General features: G+C 46.9%; 2 protein-coding genes across 3 annotated transcripts in view; one reads left to right on the plus strand and one right to left on the minus strand.

Annotated features, from left to right (window-relative positions):
* The window catches only part of GFRA4 (GDNF family receptor alpha 4), a 17,775-nt gene extending 10,392 nt beyond the window's left edge, over positions 1-7,383 (plus strand). The window contains exon 6 of the mRNA XM_036093394.2: positions 4,713-7,383. Within this exon, the coding sequence (XP_035949287.2) occupies positions 4,713-5,045 (333 nt within the window). The 3' untranslated portion in view covers positions 5,046-7,383. The remainder of the gene's footprint in view (positions 1-4,712) is intronic.
* The window catches only part of ATRN (attractin), a 156,688-nt gene continuing 136,101 nt past the window's right edge, over positions 6,458-27,044 (minus strand). Inside the window, exons 26-29 of one of the 2 annotated variants that reach the window (XM_078057008.1) lie at positions 22,253-22,331; positions 18,002-18,109; positions 13,457-13,575; positions 6,458-10,961 (exon numbers count right to left, since the gene is read on the minus strand). In XM_078057008.1, coding sequence (XP_077913134.1) covers positions 10,460-10,961; positions 13,457-13,575; positions 18,002-18,109; positions 22,253-22,331 — 808 coding nt within the window. In that variant the 3' untranslated portion in view covers positions 6,458-10,459. The remainder of the gene's footprint in view (positions 10,962-13,456; positions 13,576-18,001; positions 18,110-22,252; positions 22,332-27,044) is intronic. The other variant, XM_036093386.2, reaches the window with a different exon arrangement.

Here is a 27,044-nt window from a genome sequence, read left to right on the forward strand (position 1 = left end):
TCCCAGCTTCCCCCTCTCTAGAAGAAATGCCTGTAAAGTTACCCTCTGCTCCCTGAGGTAGCCTGCAGCCATGCGGCCGAGCGGCGATTCTGTGCGCCATGCATGCTCCAGAGCTCCCTGTGGGATGGAGCTGAAGCTAGATCCCGGCTGAGACCACAGCCTAGCACCTTCCCCTGCCGGCTCCTGCCTCCCTCACTCAGAGGTTCCCCGGAGGGCACTCGCTCTCCTAAAGCATCCTGAGAATCCCTGTCTTGGGCTCGGTTTCTGGAGAACCTGACCTTAGACACAAGGGTTCAGTGCAGATCACACCAAAGCCCAGGCCTGGGGCTGTCCTGACCAGAAAAAGAGCCACTGGCTCTGAGACTCTGTATTTAGCACTCAGAACAAACCCACAGACGCCACATGCAGCAACTACCACCCAGCCTGGCCGCTCCAGCCAGTAATCTTATCGGAACCAAACACAAACCAGACGTGCTGGGGTGGGCAGCTGAGCAGTCCGGCTTCCGGCACGGCTGCGTCCGGGGGTTCGAGTGCTGGTGGCCCCGTTGGTCTGCGCATGGCTTCCTCCGTGGCCAGGCAGGCTCTCTCACCGCAGGGTGGGCAAGAGCCGTCCACAGCTGCACAGCTGCGGTCTCTCCTTTTAGGAACCTCAGCAGAGAAAGGCACGTCTCTTTCCCATCATCCATGGACTGAGTCAGGCAGGACCCCAGTAGGCCCAGCGTCATAAGCCTCTTCCAGTCGGCCCAAAAAGACCACATGGAATGGGAAGGACAGTTCTCCAGAGGAAGAGAAGCGGGGGGTTGCTGGGCAGAGGGAAGCTCCGAGTCCAGCCTCTTCTCACTTCACGAAGAAGGAATGTTCTCGACTCTCTTCACCTGCATGGGAACGGGCACCTGTGTGTGGGCTGGGGAGAGACCGTTTATGTGGACTGGGAGCTGCGGTGGCGGGGTGAAAGCTGTTCACCGTGATGGCGCGGTGGCCCAGATGAAGGATTACGGGTCTTCTGCATGACGGGCCACAGGTGTCGGTGTGTTAAACTCTAGCACTTCATTTTTTAAAAGTTTGTTTGTTTGTTTGTTTGTTTAATCTCTACACCCCACGTGGGGCTCGAACTCACAACCCTAAGATCAAGAGTCATGTGCTCTACCGACTGAGCCAGCCAGGCGCCCCCATCACTTTTTTTTTTTACTCCGATAATTAGAGTAAAATATAGGCATATACCTTTCAAAAGATTGCAAAGATGAAAAAAAGAGCAGCACCTAGTTGAAAACAGTAGCCCTGTGGCTGTCTCCCCTCTGTACTTCTCTCCAACTCAGGCGCGGGCTTGAACCGAATAGAGCCGCTTTAACGTCAGCGTGCCGCGGAAAGGAGGCTTCCTTTTTTTTTTTTTTTTAAGATTTTATTTATTTATTTGACAGAGAGAGAGACACACAGCGAGAGAGGGAACACAAGCAGAGGGATTGGGAGAGGGAGAAGTAGGCTTCCCGACGTGGGGCTCGATCCCAGGACCCTGGGATCATGACCTGAGCCGAAGGCAGACACTTAACCAACTGAGCCACTCAGGCGCCCCTTATTGGGAGCAGCGGGAAAACGAAAGGTCTCAGGGCTCCTGCTTTCTGGCTCTCTGTTCTTCCCCCGAGGGAACGGTCCCATGCGGGAGGCTTGGGGCCATTTGGGGCGTGGCCCTGGGCAGCTCTGAAGACAGAAGCCAAGAGGAGGGGACTGGGCACCGTGGCTTACAGAGGCCACCCTCTGGCCACCCCTGGGCCCGCTGACTTTCCGAGGGTTTTGTTGTTGGAATGGGCTGAATGGCGGCCCCAAAGCTATGTCCACATCCTAAGTCCTGGAACCTGTGATTGTTACCTTAGATGCTGGCAGAAGAGTGAATGTTACCTAATGTAGCAAAAGATGTGATTAAGAATCTGGGCAGGAGGAGCTTATCTTGGATTATCCGAGTGGGGCCCTAAATGCAGTCCTGTGCATCCTTAAGAGGCAGGGGGAGATCAGAGAGATGATGTGAGGACAGAGCAGAGACAGGAGAGCCGGCGGCCACCAGAAGCTAGAAGAGGCCGGGAACGGGTTCTCCCCAGAGCTTCTGGAAGGGGCGCAAGCCCGTCAACACTGAGATTCCGGACTTTTGGCCTCCAGAACTGTGAGAATGAATTTCTGTTTTAAGCCACCGAGGTTGGGGAATTTGTCACAGCAGCCCCAGGAAGCCGAGAGTTGTCGGAGTTCAGTTTCTGTCACTTCTACCTGAAAAGGTCTGCCTCATACACGGTGTTAAGTCTGGCCAGACACCTCAAGGCTGAGTCCCGCTGCGGCCCCCATGACCAGGAACGGGTCCTGCCCTGTTCGTCCACATCTGCGTGTCGGCCTCCGTGTCCTTCCAGGTAGCCTGCTTGCCGTCACTCTCTCGTGTGCAGTCCTGGCCCTGGCCTCGTCCCCGTGACTGGGCCTCTGCTAGCTGCTGTCAGCACTGTGGCTCTAGCTGGCAGGTGGCTGGGGGCGGGGGAGGGGGTCAGGCAGAAAGGCAGGTGCTAGAAGCATCCATGGATTTATGGGTGGAAACTTCACGGCTCATGAATGTCCACTCTGGCTTGGGGCCTGTTGTCTAGGTGCAGGGTTGATATGGAATCTGCCTGTTGCCCCCTCCTGCCCTCTCCGCCCCATAGCTGAGTCAGGCAGGGCCAAACTCCCAGCAGCAGCTCATTTTTCGAGGAAGTGTGGACACTGTTCGGTTAGATTTCCAGAGTAGCAGGAGGACAGGGGCCATGTGGGGCTTCAGGAGACATCCCCCAGCTGGACAGCAACTTGCCAGCGAGCTCGGCATGCGTGTGACAGGAGACAGAGCTGTGGCCCTGTCTTGCTGGCCTTCAGGCCCTGGAAGGCGTGAGTTGAAGGATGTCTTGGGAAGCTGTTTTGCCAAGAACATGTCACCCCACACTCAAAGCAGCCTCCAGTCCAAGGCAGAAGATACAGAGAGAATAATTAAGATGAGTACACACCAGAACAAAATACACAACCTCAGAAGCTGAGCCCTCATGGGATCAGGATTAAGCAAATGAGGAAGGGCCTACTGGGTGTGTAAATGGGCCCCAAGCCAGGTTGTCCCCGGCTCCCCGTGCAGGACGTCAGGATGTTGCATATGGTCAGCAGGTCTTCCGGTCTGTCCCCTTCTTGTGTTGGCGACACAGGACGGAAGGGAATTCTCATCAGGTGTGTTACCCAGCCAGCAACATGGGGCTGCGGGGTGTGTCTGCACCCCGCACGCGTGTGTGGGTGGGGCTGGGGGCTCAGACACCAGGAAGGACAGTGCCGTTGGGGACAGCATTTTCCAAAATGACTGGCTCTGGGTAAAGTTTTGAAGGAAACAAAATGTGGTCTTCCCTTGATTTACACCGTAGTTGCATTTCTGGGAAACTGGCCACATCAAACCAGCTCTCAGGTCCTTGTGTTTGTAACCGGGTTGGGTTCCACACTTAGATGATTAGGAACAGGTTTTCTCATCTACACAAATACCCAACAAGACATTTCAAAATCGAGGGGGAGGTGGGTCAGTTCTTGGTTGGGTGGGACAGTCCCATGTGTCACAGGATGACCACCTTCAGGCTCACCCACTAAATCATAGCAGCACCTCCCCAGGCAATGCAATAACCAAAAGGGCCCCTACCTCTTCCCCAAATGTCCCCCACGGGGTGGTCCTCTGCCAGTTGAGAACTATGCCCCGCAGGCCCTGGCCAGGCCCAACTCCCAGGACTGCTAGGGTAGCCCACTTTGTTTTAGCCACTCTGGCCACTTTGGACCAGCTCAGACCCACCAGGCATGCCCTACCTCTAGGCCTCCGCACCTGCTGCTCCCTCCATTTCTGGTTGTTCTTGTCCCGAACACTCATGTGTTCTTGTCCCGAACACCTTCATTCAGCTCTTTGCTCAGCTGTCACCTGTCAGAATGGCCTCCCCTGTCCCACTAAAGAGCAATCCCTCCCCCCCTGCCCCCACCCCGCACTTTCTGCCCCCTACTGCCTCTGTTCTTTCACAGAACTTAACCATCTGACGTTGTATCCATTACCTGTCTCCCCAACTGCCTTGCACGCTCCACGAGGACAGGGATTTTTGTCTGTTTCGTTCCCTGAAATCCCTGGTCCCTACGCAATGTCTGGCCAGCTAGTGGCCAGACAGGGAAGGACACTCTCACGCAGGGAGGAGGAGGATGGCAGACATGTGGCAATTCTGAAATCCTCTGGGGCCCCGCGGCGTGTGTCCTCAGATATAGCTTGCACAACCATCTCCTGCCTGCGTGTGGTTCTAATGAATCACAGCGTTGGTTGGCTGTTTACATTTTTAAAGGTCAGACTAATGGTTTCTTTGGCAATGTCATTCCCTCAAAAACCTACACTTTTTTTTTTAAAGATTTATTTATTTTAGAGAGAGCGAGTGGGGGAAGGGCAGACGGGAGAGAGAGAGAGAAACAGACTCCTGGCTGAGCACGGAGCCTGACTCGGGGCTCGATCTCACTGCCCTGAGATCATGACCTGAGCTGAAATCAAGAGTCGGACACTTAACCGACTGTGCCACCCAGGAGCCCCCAAAACCTACACTTTTTATTTATTTCCCAGGCAGATCCAGGGTCAGTGATGACATTCCTGGTTCTTTCCTGGACGCAGTTCTCAAGTTGGCTTTCTATCTTTGCTTCCTTGTTGCCTCTCCCTCAAGATGCTGGCCTTGAGGTTCCGAGGCCCAGGCGGGAAGACCATACCCTCCACCTGCTTCTCACCCCTGGAGGCCGAGAATTACTGGGTCTCTGTGGATCGTGAGCGCCTCTTAGTGTTTGGAGGCCAGAAGCAGGAGGAGTTGGCTTTTCCAGCACTGCAAGACTCTGGATTTCAGGATCCTCCATCCCTTTCCCTTTGGCTTGTAAACTGGCTAATTCTTTCTGGAAGTCAAGTCCTCCTTGTGGTGCCTCGCCAGAAGCAGCCAATAACAACACATGCCACATTCTGGGTTTCTTTCTTTGTTTCTTTTTTGACCTTCTTCCCTCTGAGCTAAAAACTCAGCAGACACGTAGACGGCTGAACTTGAACAGCCTCACCAGATGTTTTGCGCCTGCCTGGCGGGGACCCCAGCTGTTCTACTGCCGCCATGTTTGCTCCCTGCCTGCCACCTGGCCACGACCTAAGCCAAAGCCCTGCATTTTAGGTTTTGGTGACGGTTGCCCTGAGCTTCAGGGTACCAATCTATCAGCGAGAGTAAGAAAAGCCACTCGTGGTAATAAACCCCCAATCTCAGTGGATCAGTTAGAGTGGAAGTTTCCTTTTAGTGAGGCAAAGACCAGAACACAGCTCTTGCTGAGCAGGTGACTTGCCTCTAACTGGTGACTCAGTGACCCACGTGCCTTCCAACCTCCTTGGCACCTGACCTCCAGGGAGTCCCATGCGGGAGCACCGTATGGGCCAAGTTTGGAACTGGTGTCCATCCCTTCTTTGGCCACAGCTCAGTTTATGCCCCCCCGGGGGGGGGGTCCAATGGCAAAATCTAACGGGCTTGGTGAGCACACGGTGTTGTTTCTGCCACAAACCACACACTCCCAGGTTTTCATCCTGTCTTAAGCACTTGGTGGCTCCCACAGCCCTCCCGCCCTGAACAGTTTCGTGGTCTTCTCCACCCTGGCAGTGGCCACCAGTCCAACCATTTACCTCCCCAGCCCAGTCCCAAGCGCTGGTGGGCTGGCAGGACCTGGTGCCCCGGCCTCCCTCCCCTCCAGCAACCACGGCATTTCCTTGTGTCTCCTCTTCGGTTCTCCACCCCCCTTACGCCGACCTTCCTGCTGGGGCTCCTGCACTCCACACCAGGGCGCCGAAGTGCACCATTCTGACCCTGCTCCACGCACAGGTGCCGCACCCACAGACACAGCTTTCTGGGTGAGAAGATCAAAACCTCCGAACCAAGGACAACGCTGTGGCCATGGAGTACTCAACCTGTCAGCACACCTGAGACTGAGCAGTCTGGAAAACCTAAACGTTCAGGAACCCATGAGAGAACGAGAAGGTGAAAGACCAAGGGCAGCTGGGGTGCCTGGGCTGCGCCCAGCCCCCGCCAGGCCCCTACCCTGGGGACCCTCCCATGCCAGGGCAGAGCTGCCCTGCACACCGATCTCCTCCCCGCCCCCCCACCCCCAGCACGGTCGCTTCAAGGGCAATGCCAGCTACAGTGGGGACGCTGGGAGTCTGCTCACAAGCTGCACAGGGCTCTCTGTACCCCGTCACCCCAAGAGGTAGCCGAGGTGCCCACCCTGCTGGTTTTATACCTTGACCTTCACTCAATGCCAAGTGCTTCCTCTTAGTCTGAAAACTGGTAACCATTTTAAGCATTTTCCCCCCTTTTCGTAAGGTTCTAATGACCAAACTGTAAAAATAAAGGAAAACAACACAAAATCAAAATTCAACACTTGGAGCAAAAACCGCATTTTTACCAGATCTACTTTTATTTCAGAAGAAAATTTGTATTATAGTATTTACTTTTGTTTATATACAAGTTCTTCACATTTGTGTTTAAAATGCACAGACCTCCCTTAATTCTCTTGTTCCTGCTTAAATTAGCTGTTATTTTACAATACAAAAAATACCAAAAAATTGCAGTCCTAAATGTATGTATAACACCCACAGTCCCCAGCAATGAAATAGTTTACAATACTTACTCCATATTTACATGAGTGCAAGAGATGCTAAATTATACATATTAACAAACTAAGCTTGAATCCAAACCAAAAAAAAAACAAAAACAAAAACCGTAAATACCTATAAAACAAAAACATTTCCAGAGCCAGAATTAGTTCAACGAAACAGGCTTCACTAGTGTTTAGAATGTTTTGTGCACAAATTTCAGTTACTGAAAGTCAATTCCATTATTGCCTTTGAAAGAGAAGGCGCCAGTTCTCCTCTCCACTCCAGATCATCTCCCTGCAGGTAAGGGTGTTCAGGAGTTTGAACGATTCCGGGCAAACGTCTCTTGGCGGGCCTGCCATCACGGTGATTTTTATGGTTGGAGCCGAGCTTGGTAAATTGGGCACACATTTCAGACTGAGAGCTGGTGCTCGGCCCCAGGACAGACCCTCTGCCTTCCTGGGTCTGTCCTCAGGGCGGCCAATTCTCACAGAAACCGCCACGAGGAAAGGTCTCCTGGGATGAGGGGCGCGAGCTGGGCTTTGCTGTAATTCCAAAGAGCTTCTTTCCGTCTCGGTCACTGCCCTAGCAATAGCTCAGGTTGTTAGTAAGTGCTCAGGGAGTATTCACTGAGGGTGTGGATGGATGAGAGAGACTAAAGGATCAAAGGTGTTCTCAAAAATGACACCAGCACCGGAGGAAGTGAACCCCCACCCCCTCCCCCAGATACACTCCGTTGAACTGACGGAGCGAGTTGCACTGAAAAGGTCCCATGTCTTCTTTCTACCGAGAGGGCTCTGGTCTTCTCGCGCGTCCACGTCCGCCCTGGGCTTCCCGGTCGGTGTGTCTCCCATCGGGGGCTTCAGGCCTCACCCCCAGATGTTCTGCTGTTTTCCTGCCCAGGGGAACTTTTCCTCCAGGGCAGCTGGAGGGGGGGGAAGTGTGGCTTGCCTTCTCTCCACACCTCCTCCATCTCTTCGAGCTGATCTCACAGGGAGCGCTGTAAGACGAGGAGTGGGGCGCGGACAGGAGGCCAGGCTGGGCGCGGATCCGCAGGAGGGAACGGGAGCGATCTGTCAGTGAACCGGCCACCCTACTCCCACCCCGGTTTTCAGTACAGGAAACCACAGTCCCGGGAAATGGTCATTCAAATTGTAGACCAAACGGAACAAAAGGCAGCCTGGAAAACCCCTTTCTGGAAAATCTCATAGAGTCTTTGAACTGAGAGACTAAGAGAAACGCTTCTCAGGACAAGACTGGTCATCCGTGGCCAGGCACAGTAGCAAGAGGCTAACAGAAAGATTCATGACCCCCTGCAGAGCCTGCAGGTGACAGCGACATGCCCGCTGCCTTCGAGGCTCCTCACACAATGCTGTTTAAATGCACTCGACGCCTGAGTTCTCCTCTGTGTACCGGCAGACGATTTCTGTTCTAGAATCAACCAATTCGGACCAGATGCATCTGGACACACTGGCATGATGGGGATGCCCCCCCCTTTTTTTGGTTTTGTTATCAATGTATCAGGGCCCAATGAGAGGACTTCTTTAGACTTGGATATCCGGTATGTGGCACAAAAACATATTAGGTAAAACTCAGACACCGTTACATTTAATAAAAATACATCGACGTAGTTTTGTTTTATGTACACTCTGAATGTCTGAACATTCTGGACACTACTGTATAATTATGTACAAGTGCAACATCAATGTTTTCGTGACTATTTTAACTTATATACAGGCTCTCCTGTGACACGCAGGCATTTCTCTGAAGTTCCAGATGATTCCCTCTTGGTAACTGGCTCCTAAGCTGAGCGCCTCTTTCTCCTGCCCCTCCCTTCCTCTGGCCTGAGCCCCGAGGAAGCTGTTTGCTATTGGCTGCAAAGGAGAAGCAGGTGGATTCAGCTGTTTCTCCACTGTTGGAGCAGAAGTAAACATCACTTGCTCCTTTTTCCTTCCTTTTTAAAAATAAACTATCTTTTAGAAAAGCAAAACACCAAACCAGGTGCTATGGGACACGGTGCATGTTATTTCAAGGCCTGGGAAGCCATGGGGAAGAGACTTCTTTGGCCAAAGAAACACTGGTCCTTTGAACAAACAAGGATTTTCCTTGTGGGGGGTCCTTCTCCAGCGACCTCCCTCTCTCTGCCAAGAGGCCTCATGGCAATTATAGGGGGAAAGCGCCAGTCTGAGGCAGGCTCTCTGTGGGTGCCGTGATGTGGAGCAGGGATGTGGGAAGCTTGAGAGAGAAGGGGGTCTTTTCTAGAATTGTCTGCTCTTTGCCAATGATGTGAAAAAGCAGCTTTTTGAGAGGCGAGTCTCAAAGTAGAGGTGTTTTGTGCATCAGACAGTGTTTTAGGGTTCAACTTCCATGAAAACATCTTTCCAGGCAACTCTTCATGGGCGAGGGCTGGGAAAGAGACAGCATTCCTACTCTAGGCACTGCATGTCAAGGTGAAAAGCTGCAGTCTTTGCTCTTTCGAGTATTAATTTCTCCAAATTCACAAACGAGTGTGGTTGTCTAGAGGGCCATCCCTGTGGGGTAACGCTAGAGAACCCCAAGTTTTGAAGCGGAAGAAAGACCTGTGGAGGCTGCCGCGTAATGCCGGAATACAGAGCACCATACACAGGGACACCACGACCCCCAGGCAGCGGCCTGCGGAGAAGAGCAGGACTGCCCCGCCCCACTTCAACTTGGTCACTTTCCACTTGGCATGGTTATTCCTCCTTATCCATATTCTCTATGTGCTTTTCATCCTTCTCAGTGGTCACTGCCCTGCCCACAGCCACCACCCAGGGCTGGGAAGGAGGATGGGAGGGCCGACGCTGAGCCTCTCCTGGAGGAGAGCCGGCAAACAGTTCCAGGTCCTTCTCCAGGCTTTGGGCGTGCAATTCCACCAGCAGCCTGAGGATGGCCCAGCAGCTCAAGGCAGGCTCTAGGGCACACTGCTGCTCTTTGATGCAGCGATCCTAAGGGCTGGCATGCTCCTTTCTGCCCAAGGGAGACATGTAACATGGACGAGTCCCTGCCTCTGTGGTGTCCTGGCAGGAGTGGCCAGAAGGGCTGGAGCCAACGTCAGGCCTAGAGTGGGGGGCGGGGGGCAGGGGGCACATGAGGACCACACCTTATTTAGTGCTCCTGTCTTTTGACAACAACATAAACAGGAGCTTTCACAGTTTGGTCATTTCTGCTTTCCTCTCAGTCCCTGCTGCTAGGTTAAACGTTCCCTGGGGTGAGAAAATTCTTTCCTGGCTGCAAATTAGATTTTAGAAAAAGAGCAGATTGCCAATGGTAGCTATTTAAATTTTATAAGAATGTAGGAATGCAATTATGGAAAAACTTAGGCTTACTAACTTTCCAATTGCTAGATCTATTTCAAGTCTAGGCACTTAGTGTGTGTGTATGTGTGTGTGTGTATGTGTGAGAGAGAGAGAGAGACAGAGAGAGAGACAGAGAGGGGGAGAGACAGAGAGAGGGAGAGGATTTCAAATGGATTAAGAATAAATTAATCAAGTTGCTATAGAAAACTACCTATTACATCAGTTTACATTCTAAGTAACACTGCTGACCTTGACATTTAAAATAGCCCCCTTCTACCTTAGTTTGATATGATTCAAAAGAGATGGACCTTTGTTTATTCTCAACTAGAAAAAAGCTCCTCCCTGCAAGAGAGAGGTTCGCCTACATCATGCGAGAATAAGTAGCACATCTTTTAAAAAAGATAGCAGGCTTCAGATGAGAACAAATTCATTCATCTGACTAGTTTTTAAAAGACCATGTTCAAGAACGACTGGTGGTGAATGTCTACTTGTAAACACTACATCTTCTGTTTTTTGCAAGTTGAGACAGCCCCAAGCACGGTTTTCCACAAGTGAACCTGAGTGTTGCTCCCAGCTCTCTCACTGGCTCTGCCCCGGCCTCCTCCAGCAACAGCTGGGTCACCCCTGGACCTGCCCTTAAATAATGATTTCCTATGCAAAAGTAAAAGGTTAGGTGCTGGAGCACAGATGGGAGAAACCGGCAAAGAAAGCTCGTGAACATGCAGAGGAGTCGGATGTTTCGAGGGTTTCCAGTCTTCGGCCCACTCCACGGAGCATCTCCCCGCCTGCCCCCTCCCTGCTGATGGCGCCGGCGCGCCGGCCCCCCCCCCAGCTCGCTCACGGAGACTCCCCGGCCCGGCCTCAGATGCAGGTCCCGGGCTGCGCGGGGGGCTGCTGCTTCCGGTTTCTCACGGCTCCTGACTTCTCTTTGTACACTATTGGCATCTGCTGAGAAATGTCCACGAGGGCGCTGGCCACCGCGAGACCTGGGGAGAGCCCACGGGGAACACGTGGTGAGGAGCAGCTTGCTTTGTCTTTAAACATAATTTCAGAAAAAAATTTTTTTTTTAACATTCCCGGGGTGCAATGAACAAATAAATAAGTATAGAGGGGAAAAGCCTTCCTTCCTTCTGCGTTGTGCCTCCCTCCACCCGAGCACTGCTTTCAGTAATCTGTATATATCCTTTCAGGGTTTACTGATGCAAATACGCACACATATTCTTCTCCCCTCCCCACTTTTTACACAACAGATGTAGCTTGCTGTTCAGCAGATCAGTGAAGCAAAGAGCTCTGCCTGGCAGTTGGAGCATTTAAGAAAGATTGCAGTCATGCTCTAAGTGCTACATTTTTCTGCGGGCCTCCAAAAGGGTGCCAAGAAAAAGCAGCACTCTTGATCAGTAAATTCAGATTCATTCCACATCACTCAGCCAGCACTAGTTATTTTCGTATCTATCCTAGACAGGTTAGGACAGACTCTGGGGCCAGGCTTTGGAATATATAAGGATCTTTAACCGCCCCATGCCTCCGTTTCTTCATTTGTAAAATGGGGACAATAACAGGACACGGCATGTGTGAGGAGTCACTGAGTGAACCCATGTGAACATCTTAGAATGGTACCTGGCTCGTTGCCCCACCACCCCCACCACCCTTGCTTTAGGGTCTAGTGGGTTCCATTCTCCTTTTTGTACTAGGAACTGATTAACCTGATGTTCAGTGGGGAAGGCACGGTTCTGGGGGAGCTGGATTCTCAACACATGTGAATGAGCCAGTGGAGGCTCAGCACCCAGCTGAGGTCCTCATGAGCCATGTTAGTGCCACCTGTTACTCCACTGAGCCTATAAAAATGGAGGAATGGGGGGAGTGGGGTGGAGGTTTTATGTGCCTGGCGTGCAGTGGGGAATCCACACCAGTGACACTGTTTTTAGCAAAGGCAGAGTCCAGAGGAAGGACCAACTAAAATGGGGGGTAGAGAAGAGACCATCTAAAATGGGGGAATGGTCTCACTTGGGGTGGGTCTCAAGCAGTGAGCTGGCCTTCATCAGGAAGTGAAGGGGATGGGGCCTATCAGGGAAAGGACAGGGCAGGAAAGGCCACAGTACTGCAAGCCTGTCACTTCCCTACTCTAGCCAGGGCCTTGCTCTCAGAGAGCACAGGCCAAGTTTGCTGAGCTGGGAAGTAACAGGAGACAACGCTCCAGAGTTCAGGTCAATGGGTCATTCTGTCCTTGACATGGATAAGGCTGAGTTAGGAGGTGAACTCACATCCCTAGGTCAGAGCAAATCAAGCTGTTCCCCTATGAAATGAAGCCCCCCCTTAGGCCTGGCCAAGCCTAAAGACCTCCCTCGTGAGGATCCAGAAACCATTTCGAGAGCTCAGCTGGAGGCGGCTCTGGATCTGAGGGCTGCACTCAGGAGGCTTTGGAGTTCCGGGGCTGGGCAAGGATTCTGAGACATACTTTATCACAGACACAAGGCTTTCCTTGGCTAAGGCAACCCTGACCCCCAGAATCACTTCAACTGAAAGCTGTCTAAAATATATTGTGCAGGGCGCCTGGGTGGCTCAGTCGTTAAGCGTCTGCCCTCGGCTCAGGTCGTGATCCCAGGGTCCTGGGATCGAGCCCTGCATCGGGCTCCCTGCTCCTCAGGAAGCCTGCTTCTCCCTCTCCCCCTTCCCCTCCTTGCTTGTGTTCCTGCTCTTGCTATCTGTCAAATAAACAAAATCTTAAAAAAAAAAAAAAAAAAAAAAAGCCCCCCATATTGTGCATCTTGTCTGACGTATCCCTCCAAAGTACTCCATGATTAATCAGGATATTTCCGAAACTGTATTCCATATCTTCTTAGTGTTTAATAAGAGGATGTTTATCGAAATTATGATTTGTGTACTGGATGGAATTGCATAAAAGAAACTGGTAAAATGTTACATAGCAAAGTGTCAAAATGTTTATGATAGTTATATGAAAAAAGAAGAATAAAAATTAAATCTATACAATCATTTCAACAAAGCTGCTGCCAGGGCTGGAAAGGAAAGAGAACAATGAACACTGGTGGGTGCTGGATGGCAGGATTGTGAGTACCCTTCCAAGACTTCCTTTAAGCTGTGATAATTGCTGTTTGTGCCTTATATTTAACAGAGTGAAAAAGCAAAAGACAGGCAGTAGTGCTACAAATACCAGTTTGAGAGTGGACAGCTTGGAGGAGCTAGCTGGGAGCCACGAAGAGTAGGTAAGATGACCACGGAAGAGCATAGGGAAGGGAAGGGAAGGTGTGGGCGGAAGCGTCCATACCTCCGGGAGGCCGAGGGAGAGGGGCAATCCCAGCTTGTCCCTGGGAAGGAACCTCTGGACAGACAGTTTAGGGAACACCAGGGACAATGGGATCATCTCCCCGAATCCTTACAATGACACGAGGTAGGCACGTGCCTCCTGTTCACTATCGCTTCTTTACCCAAGTTCACGTCTGGTTTGTCACTGGCCCTCATCCACTCACCTGACTGCCCAGGAGGAGGGATTCCACCGAGCCCTCGAGGGAGCCTCACAAACACAGAGAGGACAGCAGCTTTGTTGCCAAAACACGGCTCCAGGGCAATGGGTTTGGGAACAGTCTGGTGGGAGATAACAAAGAATTACCTAAACCAGTGTTTCTCAAGTGTTAATGATGCAGCCTTCACACGTGATTTTTTTTCATTTTTTTTAAAATTTAAATTCAATTAATTAACATATAATGTATTATTGGTTTCTGAGGTAGAGGTCAGTGATTCATCAGTCTTATATCAGTCTTATCTAATACCCAGTGCTCATTACATCAAGTGCCCTCCTTAATGTCCATCACCCAGTTACCCCACCCCCTCGTAATTTTTAAAGATGCCCTCTATTAGTTTCTACTGCTGAGTAAACTTAGTTGCCTACAACAGCACCTACTATTGTCTATCTCAGTTGGGCAGGTCAGAAGTCCAGGAGAGCTCTGCAGGGTTCTTGCTTACAGATACAGGTCTGTTCATCTCTTCCATCAGTTCTGGAAAATTCCCAGCTCTTATCTCTCAAAGGTCTCCATGATCTCAGCTTTTATCTTCACAGGTGGAAGTCAAGTTAGCATCTAGGCCGGCTCTTTCCTGCAGGCTCTAGGGAAGAATCTGTTCAAAACTCATTCAGGCGGCCTCAGATGGCCGGCAGAATCCAGTTCCTTGCAACTGTAGGTCTGAGGTCCCCTACCCTCCAGCTTCAAATCAGTGGTGGTGTGCCAAGTCCTTTGCACGTTTCCTCTTCTGCCACCAGCCAGAGAAAGTCCCTCAGTGTCTTAAGGTCTCAGCTACCTTGGGATTTGTATGACTTTTGCCCAATCCCTTCAGAGCAGCACCTAGAGTAGTGTTTGACTGAAAAACCATGAGCTGGGAATCTTGGTGGCCATCTTTAGAATTCTGCCTGCCATACCTCCAAATATGTCATTCATTTCTTCAATTTGGTTGAAGAAAATGACTTCTGGAACCACTGTGGCTGCAGCACAGGGAAGGACGGGGTGGGTGAGAGGACAGTGCAGTGATAGGGGTGTAGGTGTGTGTGCTGGTGGAAGACAGGACCAAAGACGTGTGCTGATGGACTGGCTGTCCGATGAGAATGAGAGCAAGCACGGACCAAGCACAGTTCCAGGATTTTGGCCTGAGCGGCTAGGATGAGGTACTGAGTTGGGGGTGATATGCCAAGAAGAGGTGTGAGGGATAATATCCAGAGCTCAGCTTTGGCTATGTTAACTCTGAGATGGCTGCTAAGACATCCAACTGGGGATACCGAGTAAGCAAGCAATTGGATATAGGAGTTGGAGGCTCACAGGAGAGGTCCGAACAGAGAGATGGTGTTAAAATAAACCCATGATGGAAAAGATCACTTCTTGGTCTGAATGTTTGTGTCCTTCTAAAATCTGTAATGTTAAATCTTAATGCCTAATACGATATTTGGAGGTAGGGCCTTTGAGAGATGATTAGTGCCCTCATAAAAGAGACCCCCGAGAGCTCCCTAGCCCCTTCCACCATGTAAGGTCAGAGTGAGAAGGCACCATCTACGAACCAGGAAGGGTGCTTTCACCAGACACTGAATCTGCCAGCACCTCGATCTTGGACTTCCTAGCCTCGAGAATTTGTAAGAAATTTCTGTTGTTTCTAGGACACCCAGTCTCCAGCGCTTTGTTATAGCAGCTTGAGCAGACTAAGTCACCAAAGGACTGGGTGCAAAAAGACGTGAGAGGAGGCCCAAAGACTGAGGTGGCCCTGCACCATTAGTGGTGTGGGGCCATGGAGAGGGCTACACAGAGAACACTGAGCAAGAGCCCCCAGAAGGTGAGAGAGTGTGTCCTGGAAAGAGCGTCAATAAAGCGTTCGACAGAGTAACCACCTGGGTCATATGCCATTGACATATGACATATAGTGCTGCTGCTTAGTACTTTAGATTTGTCTGTTTTATTAATCCCACAAATTGTTATTTTATCACGTTCGCTTAGATTTATGTACATGCTTACCGTTTCACTTTCTCACTATTCCTTCTCATTCCTCAGTCCTGGGTAGTTTGCCTTTCTCTGAGCACATCCTGTAGACATTTCTTTTGTACAGGTCTGTGGTGGCCAACTCAGCTTTCCTTCTCATCGGAAGAAATCGTGCTTCTGTCCTTGTTCTCGGAAGGCAGTTACTGGGCACGCTATTCTAGGTTGGCAGTTCTCCTCCTGATGTCATTTAGAGACATTCTTCCACGCTCTTTTGGCTTTTGATGTTACTAATGAGAAGTCAGTTGTTGCTCTGTCATTTCCTTTAGGTGATCTTTTCTTTTTTTCCCCCCAGTTATTTTATTAATGTAGTAAATAGACATAACATTTACCATCCTAACCCTTTTTTTTTTTTAAGACTTCATTTATTTGAGACAGGGAGAGACAGAGATAGCGAGAGAGCACAAGTGGGGAGTGGGAGAGGGAGAAGCAGGCTCTCCGCTGAGCAGGGAGCCTGATGTGGGACTCGATCCCAGGACCCCGGGATCATGACCTGAGCCAAAGGCAGATGCTTAACCAACTGAGCCCCCCCAGGAGCCCCCCATCCTAACCCTTTTTCAGTGTACACTTCAGAGGTATTAAGTAGATTCATATTGTTATGCAACCATCATCACCATCCATCTTCAGAACTCTTTTCATCTTGCAGAACTGAAACCCTACACCCATAGTGACTCCCTATTCCCCTCTCTCTCAACCCCTAACAACCACAATTATACTTTGTCGCTATGGACTTGAGTATTCTAGATAACTCAGAAAAGTGGGATCTTACAGTATTTGTTTTTCTGTGACTGGCTTATTTCACTTAGCATAATGTCCTCAAGGTTCACCCATGTTGTAGCAGGTGTCAGAATTTCCTTCCTTTTTAAGACTGAATAATATTCCTTTGTATGTATAGACCACATTTTGCATACCCATTCATCTACTGATGGACATTAGGGTGCTCCCATCTTTTAGCTACTGTGAATAATGCTGCTATGAACATGGGTGTACAAATATATCTTTGAGACCTTGTCTTCCATTCTTGCAGGTATATATCCAGAAGAGGAACTGATAGATTATATGGTAATTCTATTTTTATTTTTTTGAGGGAGACCAATACTGTTTCCCACAGCAGCTACATCATTTCACATTCCCACTAACAATGCTCAAGGGTTCTAATTTCTTCACACTGTGGCAATCCTACAGTATAGATATAAAATACATGTTAGGTCTTCTCATTTTATCCTCCATATTCTTATCATTTGTCATAGTTTCCATCTTCTTGTCTCTCTGTTCTGCATTCTGTGCAATTTCTTCAGATTCATCTTCCAGTTCAAAAGTTCTGTCTTTACTTGTATCTGATGTGCTGTTTAAAATGTAGACGGAGTCATTTAAAAAATTTCAACCCCTATATGTTCCATTTATTTTTTTTTTAAGTTTATTTATTTATTTAAGTAATCTTTATACTCCACATGGGGCTGGAACTCACAACCCCGAGATCAAGAGTCGCGTGCTCTACTAACTGAGCCAGCCAGCTGCCCCTGTATTGTCCATTTCTAACAGTTCCATTTGGTTCTTTTTTAGATCTGGTCATTCTTGATTCATGGTGTCCTCATCTTTATGATTCCATCTTTCACGTCTTTAAACATTTCATACAGAGCTATATTATACGCTTTAGATGCCGCTCTAACGTGTGAAGTCCTGTCTAAACCACTGTCCATGGTATCTGCTAACTCCTATTCCTAGTGGCTTGTCTCTCTTGTCCTTGGTGATCTCTGATTGCTTGATCTTGATCTCTGGGGATCCTACATGGCTGAAATGGGGATGCTTTCCCACAGAGAGGATCTGCACCTATGTCGGCTGGGAGTCATGGTGTGTTACCAATCTGGAACCACTTCAGACCACACATCGTTCTGGTTTTGGTTCACGATTTGTCCTTTTTTGGGGGAGGGATAGGAGAATATTCCCTGGGAATTTCACCTACTTCCTATGAGCTCAGTAATGCTTTAATAAGTATTTTAAAATTCAGGTTCTATAACTGTTTCCCCAGAGCATCTGAAATAGTTCATCATTTTGCCAAAAGAGAAACTTTTCTTTCTTCATCATTTTTTTGGGAGGAGTCAGAAATATTTACATTCCATGGAATGCATAGTGAATTATAATTTTTGCCCCTTTGAGAAAATTCCCTAAACTACTTATAAAAAGCAGTGTTTCAATTTAGCTCTTTTCCAATATAAATTTTTAAAGTATTACGCCACAGAATACTTAACAAGAATTTGAGACAAACCATTCATATTTTTAAATTCCTTGAACATGAGAATGCTTAACAACATGAAAGACTGAAGAACGAAAGCAAAAGAATATCTGACAACATCAGCGTGTTGCCTTATTGTTAAAAAGAGAGAGAGAGAGGAACACATAATTACGAGGCAACAGAATAAGGCTCTTGTTCTCTGTGGTCTCCCCAGACTTAGAAGCCTGAGTTCTGACAAGTTTTCGGGACTTTTGAACCACATTCTCACCTTTATACTCCCCCCAATAAGATCAGGAGGCTCTTCATCTGTTTCCAAGGCAACATTTACGGAGGCAAAGGGACGACTGGCCATCTGCTGCATCTCTCGAAGAAGTTGCTACGGAGTCATATTGTGGCAAGCGTTAGCGCACAGAGTACTGAGGGGATTTTATTAGGGAACACGACATATTAAAAGTACCTCATCCTGCCCGCTTCAAACAAATCAAGTCCAAAGCGACATTTTTGAGACAGCTGGAGAAAACTGGACACAGACCAGGTACCATCAGGACTTACTAAATTTTGTTGGATGTGATAACAGCACTATCATCATATTAAAGAAAAAGTCCTTGCCTGTTACAGATACATGCTAAGGTACTGATGGACAGAATGCCATGCTGCCTGTTTGTTAAGTACATACGATAAATGATGTAGCCCTGTCTCCTCATATTTTTGTTACTAGAGCCAGCCTTTCTTCTTTCCTACTGAAACTTGAACCAAGTATTGAGACCACAGATAGGAATGGAAAGAGCTCTTTGTTCACAGGGGTGGTATAAGCTAAAAACAAACACATGTGAAGTGTGGTACAGTCAGAGGGAGATGCAGGGGCTCTGGATTTAGGGAGGCTTGGATGTGAACCTTTGATCCAATGCTTTCCAGTTGTATCACCTTAAAAAAGGTGTTTAAAGTCTCTGGGCTTCAGTTCCCTCTTCTCTGAAATGGGTTTTTAATCCTAAGAGTGTTAGTAGGTTCAAAGGAGACACTGAAACCAGCTCAGCGCCTCGCACATGGTGGATCAATATCTATCAATCATATATCATTTAGGATATTGGAGATCTGGGCATGTCACTGAAGTTTGGAGGTCATGCCAAGGAAGACAACAAGGCCTGACTTCAAACCACCCCCTTGGAACTATGGTAGGAGACAGAATCTTAGTCTGGATAGATCAGCGCTCAGTTTTAGAAGGATATTTTTATGTTAAACATTTTCTTAAAATACTAACATTCTACATCTTGTCAAGCTGTTGGTCCACTTACTCAACAAATCTATGCAGCAACCCTACTCTGGGTTCTGTGCTATTCCAGAGCTGGAGTCACAGTAGGACAGGGTGCCTATGCTCCCCCAATTCAGAAGTTCCTTTATGAAGGGTGCAGAAGATAATGTGTGTAAAAACAAGTAAAACGGAGCCTGGCGTCTAGCAAGCACTTAAGCTGTGTCAGCTGCTATTGTTTTTGTTGTTATAAATCCCATTAAGTCATTTCTTCTACAATTCTGAGAGGGTTAAGACATGACTGAAATTGTAGAAATGCTGAAATATATTTTGAACAGTCAGGTTCATAGTTACAGAGAAATTTTAAATCACAAGGGTAAAAGCTTAGTTAATTTGTTGATAACAACTGTGTCATAAGCATACTTTTTTTAGGCGTGGGGGAACTCTTAAAGAAGTTTAATCTGGGATTTTTGAAGAAGTTTAAATGATTTAAAAAATAATATGCTGAAGAAACTGTTACTCTTACTGAACCTAAATAAAGCCTATCTTAACCCTGTGAGGTAGGAATCTTCTAATTCTTCCTTCCTCTTTGATAAAGCATGCTCTCCGGTGTGGCAAAAGAAAGAAAATCTTTCCTCCACCAGACATTCACCATTCCTATAGAATGAAGAAATATCTTTTAAAAATTTTATTTAGATTCATAAGCATACTTTTTAAAAACCTTTTTTTCTACAAGGTGTTCATCCTCTCCATATTTTCTTTCAAGTATGTTTTCTAGTTGGCTGTTTGTCTTCACTGATTTATTTTTGATATACTTATTACTTTTTAGGCAGGCAAATCACTACTATACAGTGCATCCATCATCTTATCTGAAAATCGTAATTTTGTCCCCTTTCCAACAGTAATAAAACTTCTTATTTCTCTTTCTCCGAGTGCACAGCCTAGAACATCCAGAACAGAATTAAGTGACGATGGGGACTACAGGACTAGGCACGTGGCCTGTGAAGACCGAAGTCCCAAGTTGAAAGCCCAGTTTGGCCTCTTAGTAACTGTGCAATGGTCAATTATTCCACCTCCCTGAGCCTCAGTTTCCTCATCTGTGAAACAGGGTCAGTAACTATTTCATGGGCTTGTTACGAAGGGTAAATTAGTTAATCTATATAAAACCTCTTAGAACAGTGCCTGGAATTTAGAAATGCTCAAATGTCAGCTCATTATGACAAACTTGTCTAGATTTTGTTGGTACAACTTCTAGTATTTTTATATCATGAGTGATGTTGGTTATCTGGATATTCTTTATAGTGTTAAAAGGAGGTATTATTTTTGAGTTTACTAAGAGTTTTGTTTTTAAACCAGGAACCAGCGTTGAATTTCAATAAATGACTAAGTGATTACTTGGCCACTACTAAAAATTTAGGTTCTATTTTTACCCACTGAAATAACCTATTCTGATAGGTTTTCTGGTAGGAAATGATCCTGTTATTACACTGGTAAATTAGACTGCTCCACATACACTCACTGTGTGACTGGCCTTATGTTAAACATTTTGTTTCAAAGTTTTTGTGCATATAATGAATTAGGACTCCTTAAGCTTTCCATCTTTTCCCTTACTCTGGAACAGTTTATATATTTTGGAAATAATTAATTCTCCTAAGCACTCAAGGAGAAATAGACTATTATTATTTCCATAAGTTCATTTCAAATGGAAACCCCCCGGGGTAATGCCCTTCGTGGAGACAGTAATATTTTGACAAGTTTTCAATTCCTTCCCTGGCTACTGGTTTATTGAGGCTTCCCACTTCTTTCTTACTCCATTTGGATAACTTGTATTTTTTTTTTTTTTTTACAACACTGTACAATTCATTGGGATTTTAAAATGTCTTAGCAATGGAGCTATTAAAAAATCCCTCTGAATATGTTACCCACTGAATTTTCAGAAGGATAATAAAAAGGATGCAACATTACCTCTATGCTAACATCACCTTTACATGGGTCAGAAAAGGGGTCATGGCCCCCAGGAGGAGGCTCTCATTATAGACATTAATGTTCAGGGAACAATGCTGCGTGCTTCTGAGTTTTGATTTGGGATATTTCCGTTCTCTTCTAAATCTTGTGTACAGATCAATCTTTTTAAAAAGATTTTATTTATTTATTTGACAGAGAGAGAGAGAGACAGCCAGAGAGGGAGCACAAGCAGGGGGAGTGAGAGAGGGAGAAGCAGGCTCCCCGCCAAGCAGGGAGCCCGATGCGGGGCTCGATCCCAGGACCCTGGGATCATGACCTGAGCCAAAGGCAGACGCTTAACGACTGAGCCACTCAGGCGGCCCCTATAGATCAATTATTATATAGAAAAGGGCATGAGTAGATACAGAAGACCGAGGAGCGAACGTCAGCCTAGATCTCAGTGCCCTTCCATTATCAACAATGCAACAATAGATGGGACTACTAGAAGGCAGAGTAATAACATCGGTGAAAGTTGCGATAAAGATTTTATGTTGTCACTTTTAACCAAGTTTATTTATTTGACTTGTCAACCGTAAATATTTGCTTGACTTACTCTTTTTTTTTTTTTATTAACATATAATGTATTGTTTCAGGGGTACAGGTCTGTGATTCATCAGTCTTACACAATACACAGCGCTCACCACAACACATACCCTCCCCAATGTCCATCACCCAGCCACCCCATCACCCTATCCCTCCCACCCCCTCCATTCCAACAACCCTCAGTTTGTTTCCTGAGATTAAGAGCCTCTTATGCTTTGTCTCCCTCTCTGGTTTCATCTTGTTTCATTTTGATATGACTTTTGGAATGGAGCTCTGGAAATAAGTCAAGACTCATTAAAAAGTAAAACTCAAGCAAAAACTTAACTAGACACTGATTTATCTTTCTTTGAGTGATGAGACATTTCTGAGATGCTTAGCTGGTTGATTTTACTCTCATTCTCATGAAAAGCTCTGCTACTGAGCCCTCAGATCTCCTGCCTGAGTTAAGGACAGAGGGCTGGTAGAATGAGTAGAATGGGCAGCTATGGGTCAATGCTAAAGATTCCTTTTAGAAAGTTACAAGCATGTGGTGCAGAACTCATTATACTTTATATAGACTAATCAAAATCTACTGACCATATTCTGCAGAATGGGCAGCATTAGTCCCCCCTTTGGTATGTCTATCAATGATCGCTAAGTAGCTAAAACCGACCTGCTCTGAGAAATAAAAAGGAAGAAGCTCTTAGAGGCATTCAGGAACCTTTACCTTTATCCACTGAGGCTTACCTCTCTACGCCTGGAGGCCCAACAACTTTGTTTGATCTTCCAAACCACAGCAGCCACCAGGAGCAAAGAGAGGAAACAACTGTGAGAAAGGAAAGTACTGAGTTATTATCCCAGCCCCCAGAATCAGCACTGTCACCCATGCCTCAGGCCAGGCAGGGAGAGTCCCCAAATCCCAACTCCAAGCACCTTTCTCATGACTCATCGCAACCATGTCCCGGTTCACAGGAAGTGAGTGTGAGAAGACTCTGATAAGCTGAGCTTCCTGATTGTACTGTCCCCAAAGGCACTGGGAGAAAGCTCTGACCTGCCACCGGGCGTTCATGAGAATGGCTCCTCGTGGCTTATCCCAAAGAAAAATAAATCTAGGACAATAATAACGAATGACAAGCATGCTATTTAATTGACTTAGCAAATCTTTACTGATAAAGTCTAAAAAAAATGAGAAAAGTTAGTTATTAAAGTAACAACCAGCTTTTCATACGGAAGAGGTAGACCCAAGAGGAAATAAACGTATATATAATAACATATATTCAATTATATATATATATATATTAAAGATTTTATTTATTTACTTGACAGAGACACAGTGAGAGAGGGAACACAAGCAAGGGGAGTTGGAGAGGGAGAAGCAGGCTTCCCACTGAGCAGGGAGCCCGACGCGGGGCTCGATCCCAGGACCCTGGGATCATGACCTGAGCCGAAGGCAGACACTTAACGACTGAGCCACCCAGGCACCCCTATATTCAATTACATTTTTATAAAATAAATTCATATAATTTTTATAAAATCAAATGATCAACCTCAAACCAAACAACTTTCTTGAAAGTATTAGCAGAGAATAACTCCCACTGGTCTTGTAACTGCAAATGCTTTCAACATTCTCTCATCTGTAAACCAGGTGTGAATGGTTGGAAAGCTACCCTGACAGCAGAGAGCATGACTGACGTCTGTTATTGCAGACACAGGCCATTTGCAGCACCAGTCGGCTTCCAGAATTGCAGCCCAAGTGCACCCAAGTGCTGGTGGGAGGCAGGCCCTCAGGCTGGCTGGAGAGGGCACTCTGAGGTGTGCGGATGACTGAACTTCCGCCTTCTCAAGGCTCCCACAGCCCACCGCTGCCCCAACATGAACGGGGTAAAGACATCTATCTCCACTGAATTCCCTGACTAAAGAGAAGGGGCTTGCCAGGGTCATCACTCAGGGGAGAGCCTTCCATTCCTGTCTTGTTGGGCCTCTCAGCTGTCCTGACTCTCCTGCTCCTTCTGCCTCCCTGACGGCCTCCATTTTCCTTTTAATCACTACTTTAGAGACAGGTCCTGTTCTAGGCCCATAAAATACACTGAGGAACTGGACAAAAGACCACTGTTTTCATGGAGCTGACATTCCAACAGGTAGAGATAAAAAGTAAACAAAATAAACAAGCAAATTATAGAGCAAGCTAGAAGGTAGTAAATGCTACAGAAATAATAAATAAATAAATAAATAAAAATAAAAAAAATAAAAAATGGTAAGGAAAAGGGGGTTCAGGAGTGCCACTAGCACTCTAAAGCAGAATGGTCAGAGCAAGTGCGCCTTACTTCTGGAGAAGGTGACATCTGAGCAAGGCTTGGAGGACGCGTGGGAGGTGGCTCAGGGGACGTCTACAGAAACACGCCCGGGCAATGGGCTCAGCTGGGCACAGCCAGAGGCAGGGAGGGACCTCAGGAGGCCAGCATGGCTGGAGTGGGGGGAATGGGGTCACAGGTAAAGGCAGAGAGGTAAGCAGCAGACCATGGAAGGCCTGCAGGCACTATAAGGGTATTGGATTTTACTGAATGAGATGAGGAGCTAACTTAGGTATTTGAGCAGAGAAGTATCATGATTTCACTTATGCTTAGGAGACCTTTAGGGTAGCAAAGGCAGGAACAGGGAGACCACTAGTCTAGGAGAGATGATGTGGCTCAAGTCAGGGTGGTGGTAGCAGGGGTGTGAAAAGCACTTTGGAATCTGGACATAATTTGAAGGTTGAGACCACAGAATTTCCTGATGTGCTGGAGGTAGGGTATGGAACAGAGAAGTCAGGGATTTTTGGCCTGAGGAACTTGCCACCAACCTTGACAGGGAAAGCTCTGGATGGAGTGGGTACAAGACAGTAGACCATGTAAGACATGCTGAATTCTGAGCTATCTACCTAACCACCAAAGGGAGATGTCGTAGGCAGATATCTGAGCCTGGAGGCTGGGTGCCAGGTCTGGCTTGGAGGTGGCATTTGGGAGTCATACGTATACACAGTTAACTCTTGAACAATGTGAGGGTTAGGGCTGCTGACCCTCCGCACAGTCGAAAATCCACATATAACTTTTGACTCCCCCAAAACTTACCTACTAATAGTCTACTGTTGACAGGAAGCCTTACTGATAATATAAAGTTGATTAACTCATATTTTGTATGTTATATGTACTATATGCTATATTCTCACAATAAAGTAAGGTAGAGAAAAGAAAATGTTATTAAGAAAATTATAAAGTGGTGCCTGGGTGGTACAATTGGTTAAGTGTCTGACTCTTGGTTTCAGCTCAGGTCGTGATCTCAGGGTGGTGAGATCGAGCCCCAGGTCAGGCTCTGAGCTCAGCACTAAGTCTGCTTGAGATTCTCTCTCTGCCCCTCCTGCTTGTGCTCTCTCTCAAATAAATAAATAAATCTTAAAAAAAAAAAAAAAAGGGAAAATCATAAGGAAAAGAAATTACATTTACTGTACTGTATTTATTGAAAAAAATCCACGTAGAAGTGGACCTGCCGAAAAAAACCTGTGTTGTTAAGGGTCAACGGTGTCTTGTATTTGAAGTAATAAATCTGGGTGAGGTCACCTAGGGAGTGAATACAAATACAGAAGAATGTCCTGGGGAGCACACCCCACCATTGAGAAGTTGGGGAGAACAGGAAGAAGCAGTAAAGGAGTCTGAGAAGAGTAATCTGTCTTTCTTGGTTTCCACTCATAATCTTGCTTTTTGTTATTTTTATTCTAATAGAAACACAAGGAGGCAGCAAATCCACATGGAAGGGCAAGGAGGGAATGAGAATAGCTTCTAAGTCGGTCAAGACGCTACTGATGCAGTTGAGTTACACGGCTGTCCTCAGAGGCGAGCACCTTGGTGCCACTCGGAGGCCTCTCCTGGGACTACCCTCAATCCAGAGGTATAGAACAGTGCAGCTCGGAAGGTCTGTGTCCCCTCCCCCCTGGCCTAAGTGGGGCTTCCATCTGCAGTGCAGACTTCTTAAAAACACCAACAACCCAGTTCCTTCCACGGGTCCCAGCTTTTCTAAGAAGTGACATAAACATATACTAACACATAGTGATTGTCCCTCAAAGCTGATTATGTGTATGATTTTTCCTAGGCTAATACAACAACAAAAAACATTCAGGTTATTTCAAAAAAGGCGGCACTCACTGATTTACCTCCCTTCTTTTCTTCCTACCACTAACTTAGGTACAGGTTAAGATGAGATGAACTCAGTGTTCACCCTACTGTAGTCCCTCTTGTCAACAGTTTTCTAGATTTTTCTATGTAAATGTAATTTAAAGAAACATTAAACCATGAAAATTTTCAAATATACACAAAAGTAGAGTGAATGATCTAGTGAATTCCTATGTCCATTACTTAGCCTTGACAATTATTAGCATCTTGCCAATGTCATTCAAAGATCATCAAAGAAGTGTATTCCTCTCTTTCAAAACTAGGCCCCTAGCTCCAGGCTAAGGGTCTCTCACTTCCTGTCAGCTCTGTACCCGAAGAGAAAACAAGAATCCTTTCACATTTTTGTTCTAAACCTGTTCCTCCTTTCAAAGGCTTGTACTTTCCCGAGACTACTCTAAAAAAATCCATGCCTTGATTCTAAGTTTTTCTTTCTACCTTTCGTCTATGTCTTTTGAAAACTCCCAATTTGTGTGAGAGCTCAGTGTTTGGGACATGTGTTTCTCACCAGCTTAACTGTAATTGTGCAGTTAGAATGACATTTTTGAGAGTGTCCTGAACTTTCCCTCCAGGGGGCAAGACTATTAATTAATGGTTATCGTTTCCTGCTCTCACAAATCTGGCTTTTCTAAAACTATGTTTATGCATTTTCTTGGCCTGGCCTTGAACACAGAGATATCACTGCCTCTTCCCAAGTTGCTGTGATTTGCACTTCACCATTCTGGTCAGAATTAGATCCAGAGTGGCAGGAACCCATAATCACTTCTATCTTCTGGAATATGAAATGGACTTGTCAAAATGTCTGCTGTCAGTGTGGCAAGGGGCTAGCAGAAGTTCAAGTAATTAATTTTTACAAGAACATTCTATCTCGCCTATAACAGAAATTCCCATTACATGCCCTCCTTTTGGCCACCTATTTCTCTTTTTATTCTCACTCAGACATTGCCCTCTAAGGCATCTGTGACCTCAGCCACAAAGACGTCCACAGAGTATTAGTCCCTCTTACTACCACTACCAGTTGTCCTAACCACTCTAGCACATCACTCCCAGATACAAAGCCCTTTCACATACATGACCTCACCTGATTCTCAGAGCAAGCAAGCAAGTGGGTCTTATTATTTCCCTCTTCGTTCGCAAGGCTCCTACCGGAGTCTAGAGTAGCATCTCGTTAAGACACAAAGAGGGCTTAATGGATTTGTCAGAGTCTAGAATTTACTTCACTATGCCTGAGTCTGGAAGTTCTCGAACTCACCTCACACTGATTTTCTCACTTGAATCACTGAGTGCCCTGCCCCCTACCACCCCACTCTAATTCTCTTTTCTGTGTTATCTCAGCTATT

This window comes from Halichoerus grypus, chromosome 10 (genome assembly GCF_964656455.1).
Source record: "Halichoerus grypus chromosome 10, mHalGry1.hap1.1, whole genome shotgun sequence".
NCBI lineage: Eukaryota > Metazoa > Chordata > Mammalia > Carnivora > Phocidae > Halichoerus > Halichoerus grypus.